Below are 13,101 nucleotides of genomic sequence, written 5' to 3'. Positions count from 1 at the left end.
GTAGTGACCCTATGTAGAATGTAATTCTAGGACAACATACCAATTCTTGTGCTTTAAAATCCCAGTACATAGATGTAGTGCAAGAGGTAATTCTTACATTGCAATTAATTCCAAAGTTCTTAATGTTTTCTGAAGACTTCTGACAAAGTTTGTTTAACTAAAAGTTGCACTGTATAATGTGTGTGTCTTTTTTTTCCAGTTTATTGAGAGAACATTCGATTGATGGCACTGGCTGGGCTCCAACTAGAACATTAAAGGTACTATTTCCTTTTAGATACATACATCAAACAAGGTATATCTTTTAAAATACTACTGTGGACTTGCAAAGAGACAGATAATGCAGTTTGCTCTAGAAACAATTGAATTTTTTGTCTTTGAACAAGTGTTGGTGACAACACTGAAACAAGTACAGTGCCAACTGATTATAGAAATGATTGCTTGTTTTGGCACAGCTGCACATATACTGCTTTGACTGATAAAAGATTTTGTAGAATGGTATGACTGCAGGTGACCCTGAGAAACCATGCAGTAAGGGTGGTCTGCTTTTTACCCAGGCAACAAATACAAGAGCATGATGGTGAGCAGGACTAACAGTAATCCATGAACCTTGTCATTTCTATTGTGTTGATATTCCTGACGCAGCAATAGTCTGCCTTCCCTTCAGGCCCCCAAGGTCCTCTGAGTAGAGGAACTTGGAAAAGTGAAAGGCTAGTTGCATTTGGGAGAAACACCATGTGGAACAGAATCAAATGTAGTTACTGCACTGTCTTGAATTCCGTTTCATCCCATGTTGGAAGGGGGGAGCAGCACATCTGCATTTAGTTATTGCATGAAGCAGGGCACTCTTGGCTGTTTTAATCACCCCAGTAGGGAACTAATGACCACTGCCCTTTAACCTTGCCTCAAATGCACTTTACCCCAGTCACTAAAATGTAAGTGAAATCTGGTCCCTGTAAAATTGCTGAGAGTTGTGCCACTGTGGTTGCAGAATGACTTCAGAGATGGGTCCCACTGCAGCTGGGCAGTATTAACAAATTCAGAGTCATGGTTCTTGCATGAAATAATCTCACTGAGATTGTTGTGAAGCACATGCACTTCAACATAGTGACTGCTCTTGTCATGCTACAGGAAGCAGTCAATTGCCCATTTACTGCTACATGACTGTGCTGCCAGAAGAGTCTTGCAGAACACTGAGCAATAATCTTCCTTTTGCTTTTACCAGAAACTCTGCCAGAACTGGTTCTTAAAGAACATTAGCTACATTAGGTAGGTTAAGGGTACACGTCAGGTTGTTCCTTTTCAAAACACAAATTGAAAATGAGTTTTGTCTAATATTTGATTTCCTTTTTGCACTGTGAATCACATCTGTGACTTTCTTCATCTGTAAAATCTCTTCATGTGCATCTGACTTCTGGAAAGTGAAGTAGAATCAACATGTGTATTTTCTTAAACACCCTTTCCCTATTTTTTCTTTTTTTCCATTGGCTAGTATGATTTTGATTTGCCCCTTGTGTGTGCTTTCATATTGGGTTAACTCAAGACACTGACTGGGTAATTAACTCTCTGGGAATGAAATACAGGGACAGAAACAGAACTAAAGTTTTTGGACTACAAGTTTTAAGCTTCAGCTATTAGAAAATTAGTATACCAATATGGCAAGCGGACAAGAATGTACATATATTTTTATTGCTGCCCTAGCTTTGTTCATGGTATCTTTCTTGCAGAGATTAAAATACTGCTACATGTTAGGACTATGAGTGAGAGTAACTTGACAGCGGACTCTACTTCCTGTCCTCAGTGATGATAGAGGATGTGTATTAATCTTTTCCATTTTATTCTTGCATCAGTTGCTAATTGCCTGTGAGTAACTTCATAGGTTAAACACTCTGGAATCCTCAATACCAGGAGACACGAGCTACTGAATATTGTGCAGCATTTTAGGGTGGTTTTACCTTCAGTAAGGTAGAGGGGACAAGAAGTCCACAACCACAAATGAAAAAAACCAGGAACTTTGTGGGTGTTGAAATTAAAGATTCAGCAAGAGAAAAGGAGATAGCAGTTTAACTTAAGAAAGAAAGAAAAGAACAATCCAGCATCGTTCTTGGAATTTTCCCCCACCTCCCCCTCATTGGGCATTGAAGCACCACAATTCCAAGCTCACATTTTATACCTTTGTAATTTGGGGTGTCTTTTTGAAAAGTTTTCATTCCTTTACTTTTGGTTGCCAGAGGCTCCACTTTAAATGTGCAGTTTCAGTGAGTGTTCTCTCACTTGTCATGTTGCCACTTCATGATTTGAAGTGTTATTAAAAAATAAGTATCACATGTTGGTCTTCCAAGTTGTGCCTCTGTAGAAATGTGTTGTTACACTGCACCTCTAGTACAAAAGGAGCTTATAAAAATGTGAGCAGAAACAGCCATTGGGGATGTTGGTAAGCTGCAAGCGCTATTGCCTAGTGGTTTTGCTTGGGATACAGGTTGTAACTAGACAGTAACTAGCATCAGGAGTGAGTCTGTTCCTTGTCAAAGATACTCTTCATCCATTCCAAGTGTACTCTTTGAGAGGACTCATAAACCTGGGAAAGGTGACTCTTTTGCAGCCATGGTTCCTCATGTCCATTCTGGCAGGTGCTGTTTCAGGTCTTTGGCTGACTGTCTCCTGTCACGTTTCATGCATGCCTTCCTCTGTGTTTTGAAGCTTGATTAGTGTCCAGGTGCTTAGATTGGAGGCTACACATACTTCTGAGATGGAAGATACAGAATTGTGCTGGTTTAATGACGATATGGCCACACAGTCAAATTGTTCATCAGTGTAAATTAATTGTGATTAGGTGTGTGTTAACTGTACACCACAGAATTACATGGAATAGTGAGTGACTGGTAGCAAAGGAGAGCCATGAGACGTGACCTACGTTACTTTTATCTCTTAACACGCCACTTTTACCCACTAATCCAGTCTTTCTGAATCCTTTGTTTCCAATATTTGGATACCGTGGTCTGAAGAACCTGTATGTCTCAATAAGCAGAATACACTTGTGAATTTGCGCAGTTATGCTATGGATAGTATCCAATCTTGGCTAGTGATGGACTTGAAAGTCAGTATTTCATATTCCGCTCATCAATAATATGAAGGCAGCCTGGTTTTCTGTAGGAATAGTATCCAAATTTGTCCAACAAAGCACTCTGTAACACTGCTAAAATAGTTAATTTGAGAATGGCTCTGTACTGTGTTTCTGTGACAAAACTTGGCAAGCATTATTAATGCAGCCATTCTGGGTATTCTTGGTGTATCGATTCCGATAGATAACACAAAACCTCCAAAGCCACATACACAAACCAGCTCTGTTGTATGCTGCTGCATGCATCAGTTTTATGTGCTTAACCTTTTAGAAGGCTAGTTTTAGAAGTTTTAGATTGTCTCATCTTCTGTATCCTTGTGGTGGCAGCAAAGCTCTTACATGAAAAAGCCTTCAAAATAAACTCTGTGACTACTTTTTAACTTAGAGTATCAAATGGGTAGAATCTTGAAGAGGCATTTAGGTTTTGCCTTTTAACTATCTGAAATAATTTTTACAGACTATTTAGAAGGTTTCAATTTTTATCTGATAAATTGTGTTTTAAGTATAGAGAATTCTTAATGAGGGGGAAAAACTAACTCAATTTCGTTTTCTAGCATTTTGTTCCACTGTATTATCTCATCCATGACTTGAGTTTTCCTTAAGTTACCAAGTGCTGAGCATTATCTCTTTTCCATGTGACTACTTCCTGCTACTGAATGCGTTTCCATAGACCACTGCAAAAAGCAACCTGTGTACTAGTGAAGGCACTAAAGAATGTGCTATTTCTGAATTCCTTTATCAGATACTTTCTAAATTGGGTTATGAAGAAAGTTGGGCTTTAACCCTGAAACAGATCATTGGTAGGTTAATGTTTTTAAACAATCCATATATACTTTTTTAATCACCATTGATGCGATTGTAAACATTTTCTTTGTTCATAAAAACACTCCAGAATCCTAAATGCTTAGATAACTTCTGCTAGCAGTTTGGTCCACAGACAATGGATTGTGTGAAAAATGATGCAGTGTTCTCTAAGTGATGTTTGTGTAATCTTTCACTACTTTATAGCTAGTTATGAGTTAGCGACAGGAGCCCTCAGTTTCCATTCTGTTATGTTCTACATCATTTTATTGCATACTTGTTTCTTCTCTAAAACAGAGTATTCATCAGGCTGAGGACAGAAGTTTTTCTGGACTTCTGCTTGGACTGTCTGAACTTGCTTTTCTGCTTTCATGTTTGATGGTCAAACTTCAAGTTGTCCAGGCAGAAAGCAAATAGACGGTTTCAATTCCACTCTTCTCAATTTTTTTATGTCACTGGAGATACCAGCTTTTAAATACCTGGTATGAAATAACCCTGTTGCTGTTGCTCTGATACCTTGCTGCTTCCCCCACAATAATTCCAATTTCAAACTCAAAAGTGCTTCAGTAGCTCCTGTTAGTCCTCAAAATGCACTTCCTTGGACCTTATTTGCCATGAGTATCATCAGCCTAGTTAAGATAGGCCTCCCTAGTATTCATCAGGTTTCTCGAAAATGCTTGTTTTCACTTTGCTTTAGAATTATCTTGGGTGATTGATTTTAAAAAATAAAGGAAGTGGATCTGTGTATTGTGATTGCCTAATTGGTTCTAAAAGTCAAGCTGTTCCTTCTGCAATTATGTCTAACAAACTACAGCTGGAAATTGGTCAGTGACTGATTTATGAACCATAAAAATAATCAGAGCACACTTGTGCAACTCTGCTGACTGACTGTGGAGGGTTGAGTACAGTAATTTTAAAACCAGTCTTTTAGAAATGTATGCTGAATGTTCACAGGGAATATTTGGTCTTGTTTTTTTGTAACTGTTCTGGTAGAACTACAGTTGGTCTCAGTTAATTGGAGAACTATTTTTTATTTTCATGTTTACTGGTAAGATGCATATGCATTTCATTTCTTTGAGATATTTTAAAGAGCTGGTTTTTGTCACTTTTGTGTTAGTGCTGTCAGGAGAGACAAGAACAGGAATAGGAAACATCAAGATAGTTTTAAAACTATAGATACGCTGACAGCTTTTTATACCCACCTATAGGACAATATTTTTTAGGAATTCCTTTCCTGTGACTTCAGATACTATGTTATCTAATCTAAAAGGAATTAAGACTTGTTTGCAATAAACTATTGCATTTTTGAGTTTATCATTAAGAAGCTTGCTTATTTAATTATTATTTAATACTGAATGAGAAAGTATGCCCTGTTTGCACTGATTCTGCGGTGGTCTTAGGGCTGTAAAATTACTGTATTTTAAATCATGCAAATATCAAACTGTCATCTCTGAGAAATAAATCAGACTGTCTTGACTTAATTTTTCTGGTTACTTTAACCTCAGTGTTTAAGCATAAACTTGAGTAGTTTTGAAAGCTTTGGTATAAGCACAAAACTTTCATCCGCCATCTTAATGAAAATAGGTGGTCTGCTGTCAAAATTAAATGTTATTAGTGTAGAGGGGTATTTTAAATAGAAAATAACTGTATCTGTCTTCAGGATGAAGGGAAGAAAGTAAACCTGTATGTTCTGTGTCATTCTCATAAATTCTTGCTGCTGATACTATTTTTCTCAGCCAGCATTATGGAAACATTGTTCTGCTATTTATTAAAGTCCAATATTTGAATGGCTCTTTGTATTGTATGTAGAAATGTCAAAGCACGTGCTTGTAAAAGCTGACTTCCTGGGTGGAATGTGTTTGTCCCCCATACTGGTAAACTAAGGAGAGAATCGTGACAAGAAGAAAGCTAAAGGCTTCATGGCAGTGGCAAAGAGCACAGATGTCAGCTCTTACAGTGCGTGAGAAGTTACTGGGATGTCAACTATAGATTAGCAAGGAGACTCTTGATCTTATGAGTTTCACATCTGTCTCCTGAGATCATCTTGGTCATGATCACCAAGGCTACAAAACTGAGCACGCAAGAAATTGTGTTGATTGTAAGGGGGAAGATGGGCTCTGTCAAGGTGTATGCTGCCTCCTGGTACAGACCAGTATAGAGCCTCTGAGCACTGGGAAGAAACAGATTGCCCTGTGTGGGGTTGCAACTGCTCACTGCATGCAGGTTTCAAATACTGCACTGAGCAGACAAATGCCTGTTTTTTCAGGTGGTGTGTCTTCACCTGTCTTCTCTGGTACCATACAGAAGTTGGCAATGTGTTTGTGCCCTGCACTATTTCCTGCTGAAGACTTTCTACCACCTTATTCCTTCTTGTGCTGTGTCCAAGAGGCATGGTGGCCCCTGTCACCCAAACCTGCTCCCCACCCAGAGCACTGTTCAGCACAGTGGGAAGGTGAACTTGTTTCTGTGTCCACAGCAGCTTTTCCAGAAGGACACCCTGAATGAGCTGACAGCCAGACATGAGGGCTTTCTTTTTTTCTCAGGAGCAAGACATGAAGAATAACTTTCTTGGGAGTCCTCATCTCCTCAGCTGGGCTGTGCTTGGCTGGCTGTAGGTTTTATTGGTGACTTTCCAGCTGAAACACTGTTGAAAGGAGGTCTGTACCTGCTCACCTTTCAGTACTCCTGGGATCACACCCAGCCCATCCTCTTCATGATAATCTTCTTCAAAAGAAGCTTATCAGGAGTAGTCAGCATGGATTCACCAGAGGGTTGTGATCAGTGGTGCAGTCTAGCTGGAGACCTGTAGCCAGTGGTGTTCCTGAGGTGTCAGTACTGGGTCCAGTCCTGTTCAACTTCTGCATCAGTGACCTGGATGAAGGGACAGAGGGTACCCTCAGCAAGTTTGCTGGTGATACAAAACTGGGAGGAGTGGCCGATACACCAGAAGGCTGCAGTGCTGTTCAGCGAGATGTGGACAGGCTGGAGAGTTGTGTGGAGAGGAACCTAATAAAGTTCAACCAAGGCAACTGTAAGGTCCTGCACCTGGGGAAGAACAACCCCAGGTGCCAGCACAGACGAGGGCTTGATCTGCTGGAGGGCAGCTCTGCGGAGAAGGACCTGGGAGTGCTGGTGCCCAGCACATGGTGCAGTGCCCGGGGGGCCAGGAAGGCCCATGGCACCCTGGGGTACATGAGGAGGAGCATGGCCAGCACATTGAGGGAGGTGATCTCCGCTTCTATTCTGCCCTAGTGAGGCTGTATCTGGAGTGCTCTGTCCAGTTCTGGGCTTTGCAGTTCAAGAGACAGGGAACATCTGTAGGTGAACCTGCTTTAGTAGGAGGGTCAGGCTAGATGATCTCCAGAACCCTAACCATTCTGTGATTTGCAAAGCTGCCTTTCTCACATGCAGAGAGAGCGCATTTTAACTAGAGGTCCCGCTCTGTGTGTTGATCTCAAGGCGGCTTCTAGGACCACATAGCACAATGTCTCCTGCTGCCAGTATCTTTATTCTCTCCCCGGCTCAACAAAGTGAGTAACAAAACATAAACTTGCAAGCAAATAGCTTTAGGTAAAGGCCACCACCACAGGGACCTGTACCTGTAGCTTAACAGAAACAGGTGAGTGCAAATGTTTAGTCTTATCCTTTATTCCCTGAAGACATTCTTTATTTGCTGAAAGTGTGAGGTGAGTGCTGTGGGTCTTGATCAAAAGAATCTGTGAAGGAGAGAAAAGCAAGCCTCTTGGCCATTGCATGTCCCTGAAGGTATGGGCACTGATCTGCTGCATACTGCTTTATATCACAAATAAAGGTGGATTCCTTCATAGCTATGCTATGTTCTTGCCAGCACAGCAGGAGTAGAACCTACAGTGCTGCTGCTGAAAGACCATTTTCTCTCTTTTAAATATAATACACATATGTATGTATGTAATACTTCTAACCTGTTTCTGCTGAAAGCCTTACTCCCTGGCCACCCTAGAGATGCATACAGGAAAGTGGGATGCTTTTGAAATCAGATGTAGGAGAAGTGTAAGGGGGTTGCTCATGCTAGCTGGGATGAAGAGCAGGCTATTGGGTATCCCTGGATGTGTCCTTGAAGGGGTGTTCTGCAGAATAGGAGGAATATGCTTAAGGTATCTTTTTCTCCAGATTCTTCTGTGGAGTGATCTTAGGGCATGGATAACTAATGAGCAAGAAGCTTTATCATGTGCTTCCAACTAAGACTGTTTCAGATCTTCTCTAATGAGATGGCTCACATCACCCTCCCCAAACTGCACTTGTCCTGAGGCTTGAGAGCAGAGGCTTCCTCTTTAATGTACCGTGACTGTCCTCTGATTTTTCTTGGCAGTCGTGAGATCACCCACTGCCTGTTACTGACACTGGGTCCTGGTGCTCAAAAAGCTTTGGACCCTCTCGCAATTCAGATTTACACTGTCCCTTTCTCAGTGCCTAAACTGCATGCTGCCTCGTGTTTTCTGGGATACTGGCAGGGATATCAGCATTACAGAAGACGCCACAAGGGACACAGTGAAACACTAGGATATAAATACAGAAGAAATTGTGTTTTAGCAAGAGACTAGGGAGTGGCAGAAGGGAGAGGCAGGTACAGAAAGAGAAGTTTTGATCCAGTAAATGGGTAGATGAGGAAGGATAAGAGTCACAACCATTTTAGAGCTGGTGTTTGTCAGCAAATGTGAAAAGACATGCACCTTTTGTGTGTTTTTGTTTTTGTTTTTTTTTTTTGTTTTTGTTTGTGTTTTTTTTTTTTGTTTTTTGTAATATACGAAGTACTTAGGGGTATTAGGAGTTCCTAGTGATTCAAGGCCTTCCTTTCGGTATGTTTTGGAGCATGGTGTCCCTGTTGTTGCTCCAGATCTCTACATCCCTGCCTGGTGCTGGAGCCCGTGTGATATGCATCTGCAGCAGGAGTTTGGCCTAACTTTACCCAGAAGTTTACTTCATACACACCACAACTGCTCTGACCCCACTGACAGTGGGGACAGGTGGAGATCCTTTTTCAAGGTGGCACTGCCGCTCTGAACCAAACATGGACTTTCTCAGCGGTGCCCTGCTTGCTGTGCAAGCACCTGGCCCTGGGGCAGTTCTTGTGAGGGCTGGGCCATCCATCACTGCTCTGTTCAGCACCAGGGACTGGGGAGGGCCTGGGTGTGTTCAGCAAAAACCAAATTGCAAGGGAGATTTAGCTGTCACAGTCGACAGTGTTTCTGACTGTCTTTGCTGATCACAATTTAGGTAAGTAATCCTGCAGTTGCAAGAAGTACGGCTTTATCACAAGGTACCTTTCAATGGTTCAAGTCTCCCTCTGTAAAGGAAGTCATCTAAAGAAAAGCACAGTGCAGAAGTTTTATATTTCTTCAATACTTTTTGCTTGCTAAAGCACTTATGTCTGTTCTTACTGCTTTCATTTCTTTGCCTTTCTTCTCCACCTCTAAAAATTGAATAAGCAGCAGACAAAAAAATCTTCAGACCCAGTATATGGTAAAGAGAAGTTATAAGCCACTGAATACAATCTTCTATGTAGATCTGACATTATTCTGTTTTTCTGAAAATAAGGTCGGGAAAATTTTCTGCAGGGATATATTGTGTGGTATTTTCATTTTATAAATCGGCTTTATCAGTTTTGTAGAAGTTATTTATTTTTTTTCCCTTCTGTGCATGCCCAGGCTGATGAAACTACTTACACAAATCAATGTCTTGTAATAACCTTTGCCTCATAAGAGTTGCAAAATTTTTTTCCCCTCTCTCTTTAGTGGCTTCTGGAAAAGCTAAATCTTTGTTTTAAATACAGTAGCTGTTATTACTAGCACATTTTTAAAGAGTGATTCAGTAGAACAGTGCAGTATATTAGTAAGTTTAATTAAACCATGCTTGTTTTCCCTGAATTGTTGCTTTCTGAATATGCAATTTGTGACAACCTTAATCAATTGAGTAGTCTGTTCTCTGGAGGGTGATCACTTTGGTGTTCGTGATCACTGTAGTGTAGTTCATTAAGAAGCTATCACAGAATTCCCCAGGGAACAATTTATAAAAGATTATCTGCTTGCTCTGAAATAACCTTAAGGACATATGTCAAGGAGTCAGTAACAAAAGCAAGGGATTTTAGATGAGTGCTCCTGCATACTTGGCAATTCACAACTGTCTTGGTCTGGGAGAGGAACAGGCTATGATTGTTCCTGAGTTTTTTCCTCTAGTATATTTGAGCACAGAAGAAATCGTTTTCCAGCCTTCCTCCTTTTTTTGTGTTTGCTAACTGGAGCAGTTCATGCCATTTAAATTACCCAAAGCCCTCTAAGTAAGATACAGTTGTTGTGTTTGGGTGGGAAGCATAAGCTGGGTTTACAGGCACATGAGAATTGAGATGGCCTTTGTAGGTGATTAAAGAAAGCTGAAGTTCTCTTCACCTTATTCTAGGTGGAAATGGTGCTTTACTTGCTACAGCAATTTTGCAAGATACTGTAGCAGTTTTATATACAGGATTAGAGAGGAAATGTGAAAGAGAATATCTTATTTGGGAGAAGACTGGGTAGGAGGGAAGCAGTTTTTTTGTAAGCTAAGAAGTGCCCACCATTTCTGGCATGAAAACAAACTTCTATTTTAACCCTTTGGACCAGTGGTAAGTTTTGTGCAGTCAGTTACAGTGTAGTGGTTGCAGACAGCTGGTTTACTGCATTAGGAGAAATCAGAGATGTTTGTGGAGGCATGTTGAGGCAGAAAGAAGTCCAGCAGAGCCTGGGGAATGTGAGGCTGCAATGAAGAGAGAAAGAAACTGGGCTTATTTGTGAGAGATGGCAGAAGAAGGTGGATGGAAGTGGAAAAGCATTCTGAGCTGGTGTGTAGGCAGACAAGACAGCAGAGAGCTGCTTCAAGAGATAGCCATGCAGTGACCTGACCCCTTCAGCTTGCTGAGTTTTCTGGTGTAATTTCAAGCCCTTTTCCAAACTGCGATGTACAAAGCTGGGTGTTTATTTTACTGGGGTTTCTGTTTCAGTAGAAAAAAAAATAATTCCTTTAGGTATCTGCTTGTATAAATGACTGCTGCTTCTTTCATTGATCTGAATGGGTTAAAGTGTATATGAAAAATGGTTTAGCAATGAGCTTTAGTTTAATCAGACTATTAGATGAGAAACGCCTTTTGGATCTCTAAAGAAATGTCTTTGATTGGAAGTTCATTAGCTGCTTTTGTCTGGCTCATTCTCTGCTTAAATTAATGTATTAAATATACTTTGCCTGTTAAAGGAGAATGTTAATTTACAGTTTGCATGTTTACTCTCTCTTCAAAAGAAGTGTTCTGTGGTTGTATTTCCAGACATCGGCAAGCATAGCTAAACACTTCTCTGTGAGATGTTTTCAATGGCATCGCTTTTGTGAAGTGGTTGTGAGGGCTGCCACTTGGGAAGATTTGGTGACTAACTGAATTAGGACACCCTACAAATGCAATGCTTTGAGACTCTCTAGCCTCAGGAGAGGCTATTTCAAAAGCAGTATTTAGGATTTGGATTCATTGCTCTCGAACTTTAAATGTTGCTGCAGTGGTAGATATTTTTTTCCCCTCATTTGACATACCATAAATAAATCAGTAGGCAGGGTTTTAATGTAAATTCTCACTCAAATGCAGCACAAAAATACTGAAGAATGAAAAGGGGTGATTTATTAAGTCTGTTGATCTTCTGACTTGCTTGTGTTAACTTCCCCATGCTTGAGCTCACAATGGTGACAGTGCCACAGAGCAGAGTATGTTTCCTTCATTATACCCTCTTCCACTTACCCACTGTGGATTTAAGCAGATGCTGCTCTGCTTGGGAACTGGCTCTTTAGTTCAAGCATCATACTTGAATCCTCTGAACTAACATAGTAGTTGTGAATTAAAAACACTCGTATACCTGGGACCTGCAGCTGGCTCGCAAAGGTGTCTAACCTTGTGGGTGATGTCTGTGCTGATGCAAAGCCTCCAGGAGACCAGGGGACAGGGAGAAGGCCTGCCTGGGCACATCTGGAGCAGAAATCAGATAAAGTGGTTTGGGGAATTCTGCAGCCTTTTCTGCAATGTCCATCCTGAGCAGACCATGGTCCTTCGTTACAAAAAATGTAAGAGGTCCTTAGTTTTGCTCTGGGGTTACCCCTAAGTAATGGGTGTGTTTGTACTCTGTAACTTTGATGTTAAGTGTGTAGAAGAAAGTAGAGAAAAAGCAGCATTGTAAAAGAAACAGCCTTGTCAGGTGTTCACCATGTGAACAGGCAGATCCCTGTGTCTGGTTCCCCTTTTGCAAGTAGATTTTGTCACTGAAGTGGAGCAGCATAAAGGTGTGCATTATTAACATTTTAAGGCGACATCTGCCCTGCTCCTATGCATGAAGATAACTTTAAAAGTCTTGTATGTAGGGTTAGCTTCCTGTTTTCAGAGTATTTAAGCCAGAAGTTCAGTAAATGTTTGAAGCCAAGGATGCTGCTTTATTACATTAAAAGAAAACAGTATTTTTTTAAACTATTAAATGTGACAGGATCTTTTGATGGCTTGCAAGTCCTTTTGGTTCGTCAGGGAAATGTGAAGCAAGCATTCAGGCAAGTGTTTATCGGCACATAGCAAGCAGCCATAATACAAAGTGATTATTTTTGCAGTGCAACAGTGTCAAGTTTTTCAGACATGAAATACTTGCTTCGCTCTTCCTCATCTGTTTCTTCCCACTTCTCTGTTTCAATATTCTAGATTTAAATCCAGGCTAGCCTCAAACTCATTAGAAAAAGTGTTGCCTTTTGGTAGTAATTTAGCATTATTTTTCATGGAGCTATGCAAGGATATAAAATGAATCCTGCAAATCGTAAAGCTTGAATGGGTGGAAACATCAGAAACAATATTAAGAATTTCACACATAAGTTATTCAGTAATAATAATCCCTTTATACTTTTTGATGTCTGGAATAGCTGTGAAAATATACAGCACTCTGAAAACTCACAGCCTTACAGAGGTTTTTGCTGGGGTTTTTTTGTGTGGGTATTTTTTTATGGAACTCTGTGCAAAGCCAGCCTGAATGAGTCAAGTGTCCCATCAGCAAATGGGAATTTGGGAGCAATTCAGGTAAATTTCAAAAGCAGGTGTTTACAGAATGGGAAAATAGTTAGTATAATTTACATTTCTGTTTAGAGTTGCAACATTTACTTGTGTA

General features: G+C 40.6%; 1 protein-coding gene across 10 annotated transcripts in view; it reads left to right on the top strand.

Moving 5' to 3' along the window:
• The window catches only part of UBE2F (ubiquitin conjugating enzyme E2 F (putative)), a 92,087-nt gene that overhangs the window by 43,971 nt on the left and 35,015 nt on the right, over positions 1-13,101 (top strand). For all 10 annotated transcript variants that reach the window (XR_013930086.1, XR_013930087.1, XM_080399880.1 and 7 more), the window contains one exon: positions 200-257. Coding sequence is in view for 8 of the 10 variants with exons in the window: in XM_080399880.1 (XP_080256006.1) it covers positions 200-257 (58 nt within the window). In the remaining 2 variants the exon portion in view is untranslated. The remainder of the gene's footprint in view (positions 1-199; positions 258-13,101) is intronic.

The sequence above is a fragment of the Falco punctatus genome (assembly GCF_963210335.1).
Source record: "Falco punctatus genome assembly, chromosome: 8".
NCBI classification, from domain to species: domain Eukaryota; kingdom Metazoa; phylum Chordata; class Aves; order Falconiformes; family Falconidae; genus Falco; species Falco punctatus.
This window is presented reverse-complemented; position numbering and strand designations above follow the sequence as displayed.